The sequence below is a fragment of the Suillus plorans genome (assembly GCF_016647745.1).
Source record: "Suillus plorans strain S12 chromosome Unknown HD556scaffold_18, whole genome shotgun sequence".
Taxonomy (NCBI): domain Eukaryota; kingdom Fungi; phylum Basidiomycota; class Agaricomycetes; order Boletales; family Suillaceae; genus Suillus; species Suillus plorans.
The window spans coordinates 33,658-51,845 of record NW_024537402.1 but is presented as its reverse complement, the minus strand read 5'-3'; the positions used below and the strand labels follow the sequence as shown (position 1 = coordinate 51,845).

General features: G+C 47.7%; 6 protein-coding genes across 6 annotated transcripts; 4 read left to right on the top strand and 2 right to left on the bottom strand.

Annotated features, from left to right (window-relative positions):
* Nucleotides 1-1,091: 1,091 nt before the first annotated feature.
* On the top strand, nt 1,092-3,080 carry HD556DRAFT_1358903 (uncharacterized protein). The gene is made up of 3 exons (XM_041302555.1): nt 1,092-1,166; nt 1,242-1,402; nt 1,476-3,080. Exons 2-3 carry the CDS (start codon nt 1,387-1,389, stop codon nt 2,858-2,860), a joined length of 1,401 nt encoding a protein of 466 aa, XP_041161984.1. The 5' UTR covers nt 1,092-1,166; nt 1,242-1,386; the 3' UTR covers nt 2,861-3,080.
* A 225-nt stretch (nt 3,081-3,305) lies between these two features.
* Nucleotides 3,306-4,933, bottom strand: HD556DRAFT_276801 (uncharacterized protein). Its single transcript, XM_041310114.1, has 3 exons — nt 4,202-4,933; nt 3,484-4,153; nt 3,306-3,423 (listed from the first exon to the last, which is right to left on the bottom strand). Exons 1-3 carry the CDS (start codon nt 4,724-4,726, stop codon nt 3,371-3,373), a joined length of 1,248 nt encoding a protein of 415 aa, XP_041161983.1. The 5' UTR covers nt 4,727-4,933; the 3' UTR covers nt 3,306-3,370.
* A 1-nt stretch (nt 4,934) lies between these two features.
* On the top strand, nt 4,935-6,316 carry HD556DRAFT_276791 (coenzyme Q biosynthesis protein Coq4-domain-containing protein). Its single transcript, XM_041310113.1, has 4 exons — nt 4,935-5,380; nt 5,435-5,661; nt 5,718-6,179; nt 6,238-6,316. The coding sequence occupies exons 1-3, from the start codon at nt 5,053-5,055 to the stop codon at nt 6,102-6,104; spliced, it is 942 nt and encodes a 313-aa protein (XP_041161982.1). The 5' UTR covers nt 4,935-5,052; the 3' UTR covers nt 6,105-6,179; nt 6,238-6,316.
* Nucleotides 6,317-8,516: 2,200 nt separating this feature from the next.
* HD556DRAFT_276593 (urea transporter) lies at nt 8,517-11,625 on the top strand. The gene is made up of 14 exons (XM_041310112.1): nt 8,517-8,712; nt 8,775-8,780; nt 8,833-9,002; nt 9,060-9,421; nt 9,474-9,782; nt 9,836-10,133; nt 10,185-10,241; nt 10,293-10,370; nt 10,419-10,592; nt 10,645-10,654; nt 10,714-10,790; nt 10,847-11,071; nt 11,126-11,314; nt 11,359-11,625. The coding sequence occupies exons 1-14, from the start codon at nt 8,667-8,669 to the stop codon at nt 11,422-11,424; spliced, it is 2,067 nt and encodes a 688-aa protein (XP_041161981.1). The 5' UTR covers nt 8,517-8,666; the 3' UTR covers nt 11,425-11,625.
* Nucleotides 11,626-15,426: 3,801 nt separating this feature from the next.
* Nucleotides 15,427-16,612, top strand: HD556DRAFT_276538 (uncharacterized protein). The gene has a single exon (XM_041310110.1). It carries the CDS (start codon nt 15,583-15,585, stop codon nt 16,537-16,539), a length of 957 nt encoding a protein of 318 aa, XP_041161980.1. The 5' UTR covers nt 15,427-15,582; the 3' UTR covers nt 16,540-16,612.
* HD556DRAFT_276552 (uncharacterized protein) lies at nt 16,599-17,935 on the bottom strand. Its single transcript, XM_041310111.1, has 2 exons — nt 16,684-17,935; nt 16,599-16,632 (listed from the first exon to the last, which is right to left on the bottom strand). The coding sequence occupies exons 1-2, from the start codon at nt 17,859-17,861 to the stop codon at nt 16,614-16,616; spliced, it is 1,197 nt and encodes a 398-aa protein (XP_041161979.1). The 5' UTR covers nt 17,862-17,935; the 3' UTR covers nt 16,599-16,613.
* Nucleotides 17,936-18,188: the final 253 nt, after the last annotated feature.

Here is an 18,188-nt window from a genome sequence, read left to right as displayed (position 1 = left end):
CTTCGACGCTTTCGTGGATGTGGACGCTCTAAGGTCGGACACTGAGGCTATTTGTTGCAAAGTTTTTAATGATCCCCATTTTGGGCATAACCCAGTACTAGGGTTAGGGCAGTAATTGACGGCTTCTGCGGAGTACAAACCAAGCAAGCCATGTATAGTGAAAGGTTCAGTTAGAAACTGAAACAGCTTGTCCAGAAATTCTCACATGCCTTCAAGAAGGTGATACAATCGGAACAGACTCGGCGGGGACGAGTATATCTGATTGAAATGTCTGACCCGTACCACTAAAAGCCTATCCTGTCACGTGTTGCAACCTGGCAGACTTCATCATCGATAAGTTAAGGCCGCGCGGTGCTCTGTATAGAAGGGCATGAAAAGCAGTGAGTTTATTAAGTAACTTCCTCTTATCCTTCGCTTTGCATCCACTTCTCCTCTGATCATGCAACATGTTCTTGGCTGCAGAGCATTTACTTATTAAGCTCAGCCACAGCGTCAGAAGCAAAACTCACGTGAAGAGAGTGGCAAAACTTGGCAGAACTCCGGACTCGCAATCTCAGATGCAACTATAAGATATGATAACATTTATAGCTTGAGTTCAATAGGAAATGCAAACATTGCGGAGACACTGATAACTCACCAGGCGCTGGAATCCAGGCTCAAGCCTTGTGACAACAACCTCTTGTACAAATGCAACTCCTCCTCTGTGCCTGTAGGACTCGCCCATAGTCCATATGGGCCATGTGGCACTCGATCATCGAATTATGCCAGTGAACTAGTATCGTTTCCTCTTCTGTGCTTCCATGTCAAAGGTGCTGGCTCCTCCTGGCCGAGCGCTCAGGAACCGGCACCAGATGTCCAGCTGAGCGGTGTGCGCTGTTTCTTCCTCCCCTTTTCATTCTCCCTCACTGCCAGCACTATTGTCGGACGTCCCAGAATCGAGGCGCGACTCAAACAACAACAACAAAGACCTAGATGCTGAAGGAATTGACCAGCACAACGTTAGAGAGCTCTTCCCTTTGTCTTCCCCCATGCAATTAGACGCAAACAAGGACAAACATAGCATCCCATGACCGAATCACGAGGAGTTCATACGACCCGCAAAGTAAAACACTAGTACGTGATCATTCTTCTTTGCGAAGTTCTATCAAGATGTATTTTTAAGGCTGGTACGTCCATCACTAGGAGGCGCACTACTCGGATGTGATAAGGGTTCAGAGCGCTTGACTATCACAAACTTTCAGAAACGGCTATCCGATTTGCTACTAGTATGTGACACGAGGAGGCGTCTCGCCTAGGCGCGGCGGCCACTACTCGGATGTGATAAGGGTTCAGAGCGCTCAACTTTCAAAAACGGCTATCTTTGCCCTCCCAGTTCTACAACATGTGATGGAGCTGCCTGCAGGTAAGTCTTAGTATATAATGACGGACAACCCGATGACAAACTCAAAACTTGTCTTAAATGCCTCCATTGTCAGTGCTTTCGCCAATTGCTAATTCTAAAAAATTCAATCTCAATGCTTCTGCTGTTGCTGGTTTCTTCGGTGGTGAGGAAGCTATCACTGCCATGGCTACTGTGCACCTGTATAGGGGGCGTAGATGGCTCGGCTGGTACAACTCCCCCGGCAGCTACATTATAGCCAAGGAGTTTGGCAGGATATCCAGATCAAGATTTTGGAATGGTCTTTTTCCTGGCTCCAGCCATCATGATCCAGCTGTTGCATTCAGGCTGGACGGGAAGACTGGCCCGAAATATGTGGCGTCACACTCAGGAACTGTCATGCAGCAGACGGGGCACCTTGCACATCTTCTGACGCAGGGGACAGATCACTCGGTTGTGCCGCCAATGCTTCTTCCTAGCGCACGAGATGCTACAACCTCACTCATCTCTATTGTCACTGTCCCTGACATCAATTACGACAACCTTAGTATGCAGACCATACGCATTAGCAATCATCATGCCGTCTTGGCCAGCTTCCCTATCCTGGTCAGCGTCGGTACATGCATCCTTTCCGCCTTATTCGCAGACTGGTACTGCTTTGCGATGATCTTCCTCGGAATTATTTCTAGCGGTGTCACGTGTTTTGTCATTGGCTCTGGAGACCTTGATATCGAGACGGTCAAGACTCCAGCGGAGGGTTCCCCTGTAGGAGACGGGATGCTCTTGATCAATAATAACGTCTTCATCTTGAAGGGAAAGGAAAAGGATGTGAATGTAATCACGAAGGGGAAATTTGTGCTAAAGTTGAAAGGAAAACCAGAGTATACAGCTATTGGGCTGTGCTCGCTGCTCCTTGAGGTGCAGTTTCTGCTGCAGCTCCTCCTCATTCCCCAGGGATCGCTGATTGGTCAGACCATGTTCCTGACTTCAATAATTGCATCCTGGGCGTACAACTCCTTCCTCGCGTCCCTGGACGAGGAAAAACTACAACGGAAACTGTTTTACGACACTATTAAACTTCGGCAGCCAGCTGTGCTTAGTTTTAAAGCTAGCACTCGGACCATCATGGCTGTATTCACATGCTTCGTTCTCTGCGAAGATATACAAAGGCCTCTTCAGGGTGTCGAGCCGATGAACATCCTGTTGGAGTTGGTGCCCAATGAGACGCCAGTGTGGCAGAAGTGGAGGGAGCAAGTGGTGGCTCAGGTCAAGAAAAAAAAAGAGGGCGAAACGATTGATTTCCAATCTGGGAATGTTGATATGTTAGTAGGGCTCGACGACCATGACAAGACACTTTTGGCGAATCTTCTGCAGGATGCGGAGGATGCGTACAAAGGGTACACGACTCAGCGACGAGCAACAACACTGCACCCTACTTTTACTGCTACCATGGGGATAGAACTTCATAACTTCAACATGTAGAACCCTTCCGCAAAATTTGGATTACATAGTTTGACCGTCTGACTTGACGTATCGGATAGGTGACAAAGAAATACTGTATCGTAGTGGTATTAGGACTAGTTGGCCGATCTTCAAGGTGCCAGTGATATAACAAACAGCCAATAGCCAGCCTGGACAATGGCAACGAGCGTTTTGGGAGGCGAATGTATATAGCGAAGTGCAGCATGATACTGTATATAGGGAAAAAGAGGCGCTCAATTTCGCTTTTGCTGTGCGCTGTACTTTCGGCAGATGTCGTTCTGTTTCTGCTGTTCGCTAAATTCATTTCTAATCAATAAGAACGTAGGAATACAAATCAGGGAATCGAATCAGAAAAGTCAGGTATTTGGCTGGTCTACATAGGAAGAGCCTGGGAGCCGCACAGCGGCACCCACCCACTTGTAACATGATAATAGAAAGTACGCTACTACTATGTTAACACAGTACAAACAATTGAAGATGAGTGAAAGAACTAAATCTACATTGCACAGACTATTCATTGTGCTCATTCACGCATCCGCATGAAAACACTCGTCGAAGACCATCTGCAAGACACATCAAAACGTTAGCTGCCCGAAAAAAAAGAATGCAAAAATAAGACATGCCTCGGATGGGACTGAGGGCTCTAACCGGGCTGAATCGTTTGGGGCTCGTCGCACGAGGTAACTCCTTTTCTCTAAAAGTCGGACTCACAGGAGGGGAAAGTACGCCGCTTTTGTTGACAGGCAGGTTCATATAGAAACCTAAAGCCTCTTGGGCATCCTGTACAGGCGACGGAGAGCGAGAAAGGACCATCGCAATGGTGTCATGATACCCGGCCTCCTCTAGTCCGCTGCGAATGGTGCTCCTATGGCTGCGTCGCCCACGTGTTTTTGGTGTCGATGCATTCGATTTAATATGAGTGGCACTGGGCTTTCGACTGCGAGGGGGTGAATAAAGGTCCTTCGCATGAACCTTTTGCGTTGAGTGTATGTCGCACCGCTGGCCCAATGTGGCGTCCGAGTTCATGAACGGTTTGGACCGATTGCGAACCTTTCTCGAGGATTTATTAAGTGGCGAAGACTCCGCGGAAGAGTGTCCAGGTTCCTTTGTCCTTTGGGAGTGCGCAGACAAAACACTCATGGCATCGATCATATCGCCAATGTTGTGGATGTGCAAATGACGTTTGAGCGCGTCAATATCACGAAGGACATCAGTGCATCCAGAATGTGAACAACGGATTATGGTTCCAGGAGTGTAGTGCCCAGCCTGAACCATTTCCAATACCTGAAGCTGCTATACGGACATCAGTATGAAGTATCATGGGGTGTGAATAGTGCTTACCGCCTGCGCTACGCCTTCCGGGTCATGATGAAGCAGACGAATCACTGACTCGGGACGCTTCTCAAGATCAATCGTGGATTGACCGTCGTCGGTTATGGTGGTGTATGTCGAATCCCTGTTGTTAGGAGTAACGGGAAGTTCTTTGACAGTGTCGATGGGGTAGACGTTTGTAGTCCCTTGATCCTCGATTGTCTTGCTTCGTTGTAGGTATTCCTGGACGAATCTCTGGGCCTCTGTCGCTCCGTCGGGATGCTCTTGATGTTTCTTGTCGAGTTCCTGAGCCTCAGATAGAACGGTGTCGCTTGACTTGGCATTTGCAGGACATGCCACAGGTTCAGCAGTAAACTCCCATGCAGATACGAAATCGGTGTAAAGGCTTGCATCGTCCTCCTCATCATCGAGAGACAGGAATGACATCCCCTCTACAATTTGATAGGAAATGAAGGTGGCGTATCTACGAGTGTCTGCCCTGGAGCCGTCGAATCCATCGATGCCCGTGGCAGTAGTTGATTCTGAGTTTGACATGATTAACTGGCAAAAGTGAAAGCAGGCAGCGCAGAGAAAAGCAGGGAAAGAGGAGGATGGTGAGGTACTCCATGAAGGATAATAGGTGGTGTTTTATACGCGCAAGAATGTGGACCGTCGACGCTTTTGTGGATGTGGAGTCTGGACGCTTTGAGTTGGTGGACACTCAAACTGTGCTTTGCTTTGGTAGTCCACTGCAAAGTTTTGATGATCCCCATTTCGGGCATAATAACCCAGTTCTAGGGTTAGGGTCCCCTTCCCAACAGCTCGGTTCGAGACTTTGAAGTCAACCAACCAACCAACCAACCGCTGGCACCAACTTCGACATGTCAGTGATCTGTACTTCCTTCCCCCCGATAATCCGTGTCGGAGCTCACTCGTTAATGAAGCCAATGTATAGTTCGTATCATAAAACTCTGAATCATAGATGGAACAGTGTAATTAACACCAGCCAAGCTCGCTCCTTCGTTGCACTGGCGGCTTCGCCTAGGTCTTCATCCTATGCTACCAACGGAAAATCGCGCTCTGTTTACACTAATTTACGACTTAAACCACAACCGGCATATCCTGGCCACATACCACTCACCCCATTCGAAAACGGAGTTCTCGCAGTTGGCTCTGCACTCATGTCTCTCATAGATACTCGTCGCGCGGGCAAGCACCTCCTAATCTTTTACAGTCGGTACATTTTGCTGACAAGTCCACTAGACATGGTTGCAGCTTGCGGAGAAACCACTGCTGGGCCAACTCTGGTAAAGTTGAGGGATACAATGTTGGAGTCTCCAGAGGGTCGGCGCATTCTCAAAGAAATGCCACGTATCAATTCGCAGACCTTGGACTGGGAGAAGTTGCGGTCCCTTCCAGAGAACACCTTTGGACGTGCTTATGTGAGGTGGCTTGACGCTTGCAAAGTCACACCTGATTCTCGAGAGCCCGTGGGGTCATTTTATTCCACGCTATGCATACCAGATGCTCACCATTAAGGACCCAGGTACACTACATTGATGACCCAGAGCTGGCATATGTCATGCAGCGCTATCGCGAGACGCACGACTTGTATCACGCCCTCTTTGGATTGAAAGTCTCTGCCCTTCCCGAACTTGCACTCAAAGCGTTTGAGTTTACGAATCTAGGCTTCCCAATGACTGCATTATCCCTGGGAGCCTCAATAAGACTCAAGTCACCTCAGCGGGCCCGACTTTGGGGGGAATTCATCCCTTGGGCTGCGAGATGCGGGAGTCATGCGAGGTGCCTGCTTACAGTGTATTGGGAGGAGAGATGGGGACAGGATCTGGACGAGATGAAGAAGGAATTTGGTGTCTGGGATCCACCGGCAGGAATTACCATCCCACGACCCTCGCGTATTGACCTCCCCTGACACATACCGGCATGGCGATAGGCAATTTTGCCGTTTCACGGGTCCTGTGGAGCTTCAGCATGTGGAACGGATAATGTATGTCTCCTATTTCCCGTTGTCGACTCTTTGAGTCTGTGCATTGACACACTTATAGGATCCAGAACGCCTGGACTCTGGTAGGACTGTTATATTTAAGCTTACATGGAGGTATCCCGACTCTAGGGAGAGAAGGTTTTATCAGCTAGAAACATCCCGGCACTTGTATGCAAATAGGTGCATGAAATTATTTCCTTTTCCTGCTACTAAGCTTGCATCGAACACAACGTTAAAACGTGCAATACTTATGTCCTCTACTCGTTTCTCGTGTTCAGCACCCTTCACATCAACCTAGACTCTTATCCCAAGTTCATACACGGCAATAGCCACCATCACGACTACGAGTAACGACCATTCTGGATCAGTATTACACTGGTCGTGTGACTCATGATTGCCACCTCATTGAAATTGCAAACAGTCATGACAAAGTCTGTGACCTTGAGCAACAGATGTCGGCCACTCACTGCAGAAAAACGCACACTACGTCTAGGATGCATCTCGCACGAATCTAGACATTCGCATCACATTCGTCGCACATAACGTTCACATCACACAGTGCTAGAACTTCATACTAATCCCCTCACTACGACCAAATCCTGGCAATATTCTACCCATCATTGAATTCGATAAAGCCAAGTGTCAGATCTATCAAATCCAAGGTGAGATCACCAACAGTGTAATTATATATAACGCAGGTTTACGGTAAGATATAGGACTTCAGGAAGCAAGTTGACCATGACCCAGACCAGAAGAAGGTGGCCTAGTAATAAAAGAATGATAGCGTCAGATCAGGGTTAAATCGATATCAGTTACTATGGAGGCGACCATACCTCTTGAGCGAATGTAATAGCATGGTGCCAGTACATCACAAGAGCGAATGATGCCAGAACCAATTGCCTAGCATAAATGCTCGCTGACTGCACCTGTGCGGACATGACGAGTGTCGGATGCCTTTAAGTGCCAAGGACCCTTTGCTGAATCGCATCGAGAAAGGGTGGATTGACGTTATATATCACGTATCCATCAAGGGGAGGAGAAGCTGATAGCACTGCATCTCAAACGTGTCTGACCTGCTCAGAAAAGACAGAAAGGATAGTATGAATCTTACATCAAACCATACAGCGTCAGAGAACTAATGAACCCTTTAGGGTGCATTACATTGATTGTGGGGCTTTTACGTCGTACTAAAAAGTAAAGGACGTGCTCCGCATATATTGTCATGTAATGGTATACTATAAGACAATATCACTCTCTCACCCCTCTGGGACTGTGCTGAGGAGTGTCCAGTCGTCACTGGATGTTCATCAACTGAAGGTCTAAGACAGCAATAAGACAGGTCACCCAAAGTCTCTTAAAAATCACTGATGCAGGGCCCGTGTCAGAAGAAGCAGGAGTGTGGCATATATGTACTAGTACACTCGCCTTGTCATCAACAATCTACTGATAGGAGGCATCAACAGACATCGCTCGATATAGCACACGAGTCCTATCAATCCCGTATTCAAAGCATAAGCTAAAAATGTATGGTTGAAACTTTGGATTGAAACGAGGAGCGAATAACCGTACTTACCTTAGACCGGCGAAACGAGGACATCTCTGAAATGGCCGGTTTGGGACAAAGTCTGAGCCAAAGTCTGGGACACGGCAGGCTCATCGTCACCCCCAGGCTCGAAGGATGAAAGTTGCTGTATCCGTCACTGTGTCTCACGTTTGCTCACTGTCTGCAACAGCACCAAAGACTTACTTACACGGATGTTGGCAGCCTATGTAATAGCACAGCGAGCTTGCTGCTATATCATATATTGATCTCGGCCGGTTCTTGCGATGTGCTAGCCTCCTGACAAGGCACGAAGAACATTGTTGGCCAAGTGTTCTAGCTCGGCGCAAATTCAGCCTCCGCGGTCTCCTTTGGTCCATTGGACTGAACCATAATGCTTGCAAAAAGCTAAGCCTCGATATCGTAAACGTAGGTCAGTAATCGGGAAAACGTTACACTTGTGCAGAATGTAACGTGCCAGTGGTACTAAATCACGTTAAGTTTGAAAATAGAGAATCGTTGCATCGTGTGGACCAGTCCAAAACAGGGCCTGTATCATAGCTTGAATCTAATAAACTCATCATGAAGGACGCATCAACGTGGTAGAGTGAAAGAACCAGATAAATGCCATATGAATTGCATCCAGACTCCAGATTCATGTTGATACGGCTGAAAAGTTGTTGCGAAGAAAAGGTTAACTGTAGTATTGGTGGAACACTTGCACTTGCCGCGAAGCACGGATTCGAATGTCCGATCAGTGTTTGGTTCCACTAGCACGTGGTGCTGAAATAGAATCGGAACATGATGTTCTTATGCTGACTTACGACTCCTTGTGGTATCTAAACTTTGGTTCGTCAGTGATAATACTCCGAGGTTGCGATAGATCAAATAACTGCTATTGGTATAAATGAGATTAGGTCTTGAGCCACTTTCTGAACGCATTTGCCCGCATGTCGACCAGTGAAGTTCTCCCCCAAGGTGCAGGCTATGGCGTCGGTGAGTTGGTTTCTAATTCACATGTTTTAAACACTAGTACTCATCTCCAATAACATTGTTAGTCATCGGTAAGATACATTGTAATCTGTCTTCTATCATTCGCTCAAGACATCTATGTAGGGATCGGACTGTTCTTCAGTGCTTTCATGGTGGGTTTGACTGCTATGCAGGCACGCTACACAGGTGTCTCTCCCACGGAGTCCGAGGAGTTTTCGTCTGCTTCACGCTCAGTGAAGCCTGGGCTTATTGCTTCTGGCATTGTCTCTGCTTGGACATGGGCAGCAACGCTAGTATGTCCATGTTCAGCATCCATATCCACACGTGGCTTAGCGGACGATATCACTTAGCTCCAATCTAGTGCAGTCGCTTATAGATATGGCATTTCAGGCCCATGGTGGTATGCCGCAGGTGCGACAGTACAGGTCCTCTTGTTCGCGCAGCTTGCCGCGAAGTTAAAGCTCAATGCTCCCTATGCACACACCTGGCTCGAGATTGTTGCAGCGCGCTGGGGAACTACAGCGCATCTTTTCTTCATGTCTTTTGGTCTTGCCACAAACTTGATCGTGTCCTCAATGCTTGTTTTGGGTGGTTCGGCTACCGTAACAAGTTTAACTGGGATGAGCACGATCGCTGCGTGTTTCTTGATCCCACTGGGTGTTGCCATTTATGTCGTCGTCGGTGGAATGCGTTCCACACTGCTTTGTGATTAGTAGGTGGATGTCGTACATGTCATATTCCTTGACTCACACCTTTATCTTCAGTACACATACAACCGTCCTCTTTGCCATCATCTTGACATTTATGTTCACCGTATATGCAACCTCAGGCTACATCGGTTCCATCAGTCGCATGCACCATCTATTGAGTGAGGTATCCAAGATCTCACCTGTAGCCGGTAATGCTGGCGGTTCATACCTGACTCTCCGCTCCAAAAACGGCCTCATCTTCGGTGTTATAAACCTCGTCGGCAACTTCGCAACTGTCTTCGAGGACCAGGCATATTGGCAGCGCGCCATTGCCAGCAGACCTTCTACGACTGTCAAGGCATACCTTATTGGTGGTTTGGCGTGGTAAGTTGGCGTCTCTTTACCAGCATGTGCCGACATTTCTGATTCAAACATAGGTTTGCTGTTCCATTTGCATTCTCAACGACACTCGGGCTTGCCGCGGTGGCTTTTTCTGCGGTGGCTGCTGCCAACTCTCCGTCACAAGATCCACTATCAAGCAACTTTATTCCCATGCTTGCGCCGCTCTCGCAAAATGCTATCTCAGAGGGTCTTCCAGCCTCGCTAGCTGCTGCGACGTTGCTCGGCAAATCGGGCGCAGCTGCACTTCTTATCGTCCTCTTCCTGGCTGTGACCAGTGCCACGAGTGCGGAGCTCATCGCGGTCTCTTCTATTTTGACTTACGACGTCTATGTGGTATGTTGCTATCCAGCATTCGGCCCCAAAATCGCTTACTGTTAGTTATAGAGATATGTTAATCCGAAGGCTACGGAGAAACAAATTTTGCGTATGAGCCATGCAGGGGTAAACATCTTTTTTGGAAAATCTAATCTCCTCATCAATTGTTGTGTGTAGGTTGCCATCTTTGCCCTTGTGATGGGTATCGCCGGTGTTATTTTCTACTACATCGGAGTGTCCATGGGTTGGCTTTATGTTCGTGCCTATATCCGTGCTACCTATTGTGCCTGACATAGTTTGCAGACATTCATGGGGGTCATCCTGGGCTCTGCTGTCTGCCCAATTGCCCTTTGCATTACCTGGAAAAAAGCTAATAAAGTGGGCTGTATTTTGGGTTCGCTCGTTGGGTTTTCCGCAGGTATTATTGCCTGGCTGGTCACCACCTCTGCGCTTAACCAAAAAGTGATCAATGTCACCGTATGTATATTATACTCTCATAGTTCCGCTTTTGACCTTGTTGCGTGATCAGACGAGCGGAGGTTAGATGACCGCCAATTTCAACACTGACGTGAAGCTGAATTGACCCAATGACTGATAGGCGACTACGAAATGCTCGCAGGAAATCTTGCATCAATCGGTGTTGGTGCCATTATCTCAACTACTGCTTCGCTTATCGTGCGCAAAATGTTTCATCCACTGACTCGGAGATCACGAGCTAATCAATCCTGCAGTGGCCAGATGACTACGATTTTGCTTCGGCTCGTGCAATCAATAACCGTGGTGCCGCTGTTGCCAGTAGAAATGTCGATGACGAACTAGAGGAGCCAGAGGTCGAGAAGAAAGGTTTAGACGTGTCAGCATTATCCGCGACAAATGAAACTCAAATTGATCCCGAGTTGGACCCAGTTGGTCTTAATAAGGCATTCAAGTTCGCTGCCAGAGCATCAATAGTACTTGTTCGTGCTTGTTTCCTTGTAACCACTCAGATACTGAAGCCGCTTGCTCTACAGACCTTGGTACTGATAATACTTATCCCTCTCCCCCTCTTTTTTGCCCAGACGGTCTATAGCGTTACCGGCTTTTCGGTGTGGGTGATAGTCGGTATCATTTGGACATTCCTGTCGGCGGTCGCAGTTGTGATATACCCCCTGTGGGAGAGCAGAGCCGCCCTTCGGCTCATTTCGAGAGGAGTGATCATGGTAAGTGTGGCATTTTATCTTAGAACTCATCTGATGGCATGCAGGATATTTTCTCTCCTGGGAGTGGTAAATTTGTTGCACCATCTTCAATGAAGAAGCCTGTCGAATGAAATTCCGTGACAGTTTTTTGGATAATGAAAAAACACTATATGATCTACCTTGCTCATTGGTTGGTTATTCAAAGCATGAAAACATTTGATAGCAACCCTGGGACATTTCCTGTGCATGAGAATATCATCCCAAACTCTGGTCATCGGCGCCGCGCTGCTGCAGCCGAAGAAGATCTAAGAGCTTCGAGATCCTGGTTGACTTTGAACTACTCGTTCCTGTGCCTCTCCCATCTGGTGACCTGGTCGATACGAGGAAGGACGAAGAAAATGATGTGAGCGAAAGCCTTAGCCTCGGTTTCCGCTACGCTGGCCACACATGATATTCGCAGGTAGGTATGCTGAAATGACTCGACTGTTGCAAGACCGATGTCGATACACATGCTGCTGTGTTGTCACAACACTTATGAATAAATAAGTCCTCCAAGGCAGCACAATGGGCTACAGTAGCCTTTATATCCGAAGACGGGGTTAATATTGACAAATGGCGCAGCGCAGGGAACAGGAAGAAGCGCATGTGTTTGGCCCATCTGGAATCTGACATAACGACGACGACGACGATCGTGGCATGTATCGTCAGCCTGCAGGACTCTTGAGGAAAAAAAACAGTGGTGAGAAGTCATACGCATACGGGTAGCATGGTGCATGAATCAATGTGCGTCGTGCGAGGATAATGATTCGATATCCAATGCTTGCAGGTAGGTTGAAAAAAAGACCTGCGTTGGCACTTGAGCGGCCACGTTGAACCTTTTGGTGAACGAATGGACGGCGTCCAACTAGTTCGTAGTGACCTGCCAGCGCTTGCCTATTCATAGTTCCAGGACTTCGGACTCCGGAGAGAAATAGAGTTGGATGCCATCAGTTCTACGGATACCCGTAGTTTGAGCACTCGTCAGTGCCACGTCACGACCGCGTCAACCTAGCTTATCAGTCCTTGTTGCGGGTTGGCTTTACAAGATGGTACGTTCCACGCCAAATTGCCGGTAGAGATTCCTTTTCAAGATCAATCTTATTAGGTGGCAATATGCTTGGGGTTCACACCGTTTACCTTGCTCCACACTAAATTACCAATGACTCGGACAAGGTAGCTGGATATCATGCATCCAAGTCATGATCTGCTGGAATGGAGAGCACCATACCAGTTCAGTTTAAGGTGAACTGGATTATTCTACATAAAGAACAGTGTTCAGCACGTAAAGGCAAGCTGTCTTCCTAACACTTATCTGGGCCCACACTACATCCTCACAAACAATGCGTTTCGCCTTTGTCCTCGCTGTTGCTGCTGCTTTGATATCTACCACTTATGCTGCCACTAGCAGTGAGCAGTGTAATTTTTTCTGCAAACATCCAGATGATTGCTGTCCTGATAAGCCGCGTTGTGTGAGTATAAATTGTTTGCATTTAACAAAACAACTCACTAGCGCGATAGTTCCTCTGGGTGTGCTCTGGCGCATAGTATGGTCTAGGTTGTGTGGCGCCTTGATCGAGGGGGATCAGGTCAGAATTGAAGGTCTAGAACCAAAAGCACGTACGACTTTCATAAAAGTATTTCGGTATTTTATCATGGGCACTCTACATACCCACAGCTGAGTATTTACAATCCCCACTCATCTGTAAAGCTCCTCCAGAATTCAACTAGCCTGTTATATATCTGGTTATCATGGGGCAAGACTAAATTCTGTTGGATATTGAAATATTGTCCCGGAGTCATTGATATAATTAGAATTTATATTCTACGTAAGTTCCATGCACGTACGAGGACTTACATCAAACTTCGCATTCACGAACGCGAGCCAATCACGGCCAAGCTCGACGTCATATCCATCCAGATAGACGGGGCGAAATGTCTGTTGAGAATCATAGCAGCCGTCGACAGTAGGAACGCGCGCCGGACCAGAAGTCGACTCCACAGCGACTCCATCGTGATTGATGACAGAGCGCGGCACATTGAAACTGTGCAGAAAAGACAAGGATACGGCGGAATCAGAACTCGCACCGTTGACAGGAATAAGAGCAGGAACGTCTGCGAAAGATCCAAGGACTTCGTGATAAATAGAAGACATAGTAGTCGACAAATTACAACAGTAAAGAAGATCGACATACGCAGACACAACACCTCATGACCGTGCGAACAAAATGCCATTTAAAACAGGAATACCCAATAGGTCCTCACCACTAATACCGTAGCGGGAATATTAGTCTATGTAGCGCCACAGCTTTTCCTTTCGTACCACTCGCAAGCTCTATACTCCTCAACTTCACTCTCATTTCGTTACCGCACAACACTCCCTCTTAGCAGTAAGCGTCTCGTTCCAGAGCACCATTTTCATTGCAATCTTTTCTTTCATCCAGAATACCCCCGACGCATCACTTTCAACGGCAGAATTCAGATCCGTGAACTGCTGTGGCCCACCCGCCCTCATGGACCACCCTGATCTCTTTCGCACTGAGTCGAAAAACCCTTTGGGTATTTATAACTTGATCATTCATGTTACCTACTATTTGTATAAATCAGATAGTACTAGCGTTGACCGGAAATTCATCTGATTTCTTTTGCCTCACGAAAACTATCTGCAACGCATGGACTGGACTAAGTGTATGTCCGTTCATTCATAGTTATGTCACTCATACTGACTAGTATTGTGGTCAGGTATCTGGTCATATTCTACTGCCGCCGCCTTCTACCACCGCTTAGTGATAGCTTCAGAGACATAGGAAAGTTCCACAGGTTCGTCAGTGCCAAGCCGCGACCGCGTCAGCCTAGCTTGTCGGTCCTTGTCACGAGCTGGCTTCACAAGGCGATGCGTTGTTCCATGCCAAATTGCCTGTAGACAATGCTTTGCATGATAGATCTTATTAGGTGGCAATAACATGCTTGGCCCGTTCACCTTGCTCCGGTAGGTGATATGCCAAATTGCCAATATGACCTTGTTTACAAGGTAGCTGGCCATCATGCATCATGATCGGCTAGAATTGCGGGTATCTCAATTCATTTTGAGGTGAACTGAATTTTCCTACATAAAGAACAACAATATTCAGCACGTAAAGGCAAGACATCTCCCTACTTTCCCTGAAGAATTTTTGCTTCAGAGTGTGGTCCTTTGGGGTCATAGACCCTATGTTGGACATTGTCTCGTCATCAGCTGTCTATCGTAGTTGGAGTTGGGTTCCCTGAAGACTTATCTGAGCTCTTACTCGTATCACAGCCTCACAAACAATGCGTTTTGCCTTTGTCCTCGCTGTTACTGCTGCTTTAATATCTGCAACCGACGCTGCCACTGACAGTGAGCAGTGTCCTTTTTCTGCAGTCATTCAGACCAATACTGCCCTGATGAGCCGCTTTGTGTGAGTACGAGTAGTTTTCATTTAACCAAATGACTCACCAGTGGCGCGGTAGTGGATCTGGATGTGCACCACCCCTACTGGGCCCTAATGAACGAGGAACTGACCACGTTCGTCAGAGTTGAGGGTCTAGAACTGAAAGTACGACCTTCATAGAAGTATTTTCATTTAGACTATCATGGGCACTTTACCTATGGCTGAGTATTCACAATCCCCACTCATCTGTAAAGCACCTCTAGAACTTTGGCTGTTATCTGGTTATCATGGCGCGAAACTATATTCTACATTGATATTGTGCCGCCGCCATTTTAACTAAAGTCTTGAAATAACTTCTACCTGTCGTCACATATTTTTTGATCCTTGCCTTTCCTTATTTTTTAAAAAGAAAATATGTATTTTGTCTCATCAACGGCACGTTATTTCGACAGTAAATCCTATAAAATGTCTAAACAGCCTCCATTACAACTTGAACGTACCCTCGCCCGTCCCCACGAGAGTTAGCAAGTGATCAGAACAAGTTCAAAGCGAGTCGGACGTGTTCGTCGTTAACCTATTAGGCCAGCCTGGTCATGAACCTGTCTGGTTCGGGCATGACACGACTACAGCCAGCCTACAATGAGATTCAAAGCTGAGGAAGTCTATGAACTATGTTTTCTATACTGTAGGGAACGCCTACATAACTACCATGCTAAGATGCGTATCTACCACTCCTCTTGATGTGCATGCATTGTGAGTGACATAAAATAACGAGGCATACGGAACAAAGCGAGACCAAAACATCAAAGAAAAAATGCCGCAAAGAACAAATGCAATGATAACATGCTTGACATACGTGAAATCCCATCCCATGTGCATCGTCTCCCCTTCGTCGTTTTCCTTTTCATTACCCCTCAAACCCTCCGAATCGTGGCACTCCTCCCGATCGTACTTGAACTTCCGGTCATGCTGGGCAGTTTTGACTTTGGCGCGCTAATGGTGGGCGCTGGAAGTCTGGATGCAGGTAGCGTTCCGCCTGTAGGACGGGGCAGCCCCGAAGCCATGCCTACAGTCGCAAAGCGCGATGGCGGGCGCAGGCTCTTTGATGTAGCAGTGGTATTAGATGCGGTTGGTATCTTCACTGGCGGAGCCTTGCTAAGTGATGACGCAGTAGGCTTCAGCAACCTTGATTTGAGCGTCCCACTAGATGGTTTTGTCTGTACAGGTTGGGAGGGCATACACATCTCAAGGGGTGAATGGGGAGGCTCAGTAGCTTTTGTGCGCAGACCGAGGACGCTTGTGAGTTTGCTCTTCATACCCAGCGTAGGCCGTATACCCTGCTCAGGCTTGCAAAATACATTCGCCTTAAGGTCGGCAGGTACCAGCCCAGGAGGAGGGCGACGCACACCAGTTAGTATTGGTTTGTGGATCGAGGTGGAAGGTACAGTCGGTGACACCTGCTCCTCTGCGCTACTTCCAGCAGACGAGCCCGCACTAGACAGGGAAGTTGTCCTGTCATGTGCCTTGGGCCGCTTCACAATGCGGAGCGCATGCACTGGAGCTGCGGGAACTGGTGCAGTGAATGCCAGCGAAACCCTCGGCGGTGTCACTGATTGCAATGCTGGAGAAGGGATCGGGGATAAAGGTGCAGACACCTTCAGTGACTCAGAGACCTCAACCTCGGGTGCAACAACCATGGCTGGCCGCGGGGAGGGCGACGACAATTTCATTCCCGGAGAGAGGCTGCTCCGTCTTGTTGTCAATCTCATGGCTACAGGGGGAGCTGGTACAATGGCATGAAAAAAGGGGGAAAAATCAAAGATATGAACGCACCATTTGCAGTAACCGCTGGAGGTGATGGTTGTGGCGTTGGACTAGACCCAGATTGTGGTGCTACATGTAGCGAGGTTTGAAGATCAAATATATCTAACAAGAGAGCACCACTCACCTGGAGAGCCAGCAACGTTTGCAAGTGTGCTCGCCGCGTCCTTCTCCTGGATTCGTTTTGCAAGGGCCTCCATCATCTCTTCCTCAGCGTGCATGTCGAAATCATCGCTGTCGATCACAAAAGCATCACCACCAAAGAATGAAATCCTGTCATTTAGAAGATCGAAAGACGCGTCAGGGCAATTTAGTTGGAGGTTGAATGAAGACTGGAGATCCACAGAATTTCGGCGCGGATTAGAAGATGGGGAAGATGTTGTGTGTGCTCGAGCGCGTAAACGAGGGCGTGCGGTTGATGCGGTTAATGTGTCGTGCGAAGATGATTGGGTCTGATATTTGGAAGGAGGTGATAATGGCGCATCAGATCCAGTTAGTATCTCTTCTGAAAGGAGGGTGGCCGACGGTGACGGTGATAGATGTACTGTAGGTGAACCTAAGTTCCCTTCTCTCGACACAACGATGGTAGGGGTAGCGTGTTCATTAATGCGCCCTCCCGATGGCACTTTTTTATCTGTGAAATTGATGGCATTGATCACAGAAGCTAGTGGTGAGCTAACCGGTGCCAAGGTAGTGTGACTCGCGCGGACTGCTGTCATTGGTGAGGAATGACGCTCCACGCCAGAATTTGGAGCTTCAGGAGAAGCTCGGGCGAGCTTTACTGCTTTGTGCGGAACGGGTGTGGCATCCATAGAGATATCGGCAAGAGGGGTGCGCTGAACATGAGCAGTAAGAGTCTGTTCTGACAGTGGTGTTTGCGTGGAATTGTAGCGATTGTGGGTCTTTCTCGAAGGACTGTTCATCGGCGTGGCCAGCGAGTCCTCTTCATCCATGTCCATACTTTCATGAACAAGCGACGCATTATCGACGTCATCTTCGGGCTCTTCTTCAATAGTGAGCCCATTAAAAAGATCGGCAGTTTCATCCATGATAGTCGTATCACCGACATCAACTAGACGAGTTCTGAGAACTACTGGGGAGTAGTGCTTGCTTTGCGTCTGGTAAGTGCGGTTGAAAAATGCCGTCATCGTGAGCCTGTCGGATTCATAGTAGGATTCGTAGCTTGGCTCAGCGTTTTCCTTGTCAGATCCAGAGAGCGAGTCTGGCGTTGTGACTTCGCTCCTTGGAGTCGCATTGAGAGGATCGAAGAGGTTGAGAACGCTGTATCTCGGATGGCTCATCGTGGTGCAGAGTTAAGAGTGAAGAACAGGTTACAGTAGCAGTCCTCGAGAGTCCACCCAAACCAACACTCCGTGACAAACGCGTGACACGTTGCGTTTCAAGTCACGTTTTTTTTCCAACGCGGTCACGTGCCGACGAGAATGTGGATAATATTGCAGACAAAAAAGTTCACTTTAACTTTCTATATTCAATATCGTCGAGCATGAATTGTATCCCTCCATCTGTAGAAGGTGAGTGATATGATACCTTATAGCTAACAATAATAATACACATCTCTGGTTAATTCTAACTTCTAACCTTCGTCTCTTCAAATATGTACATGGAAT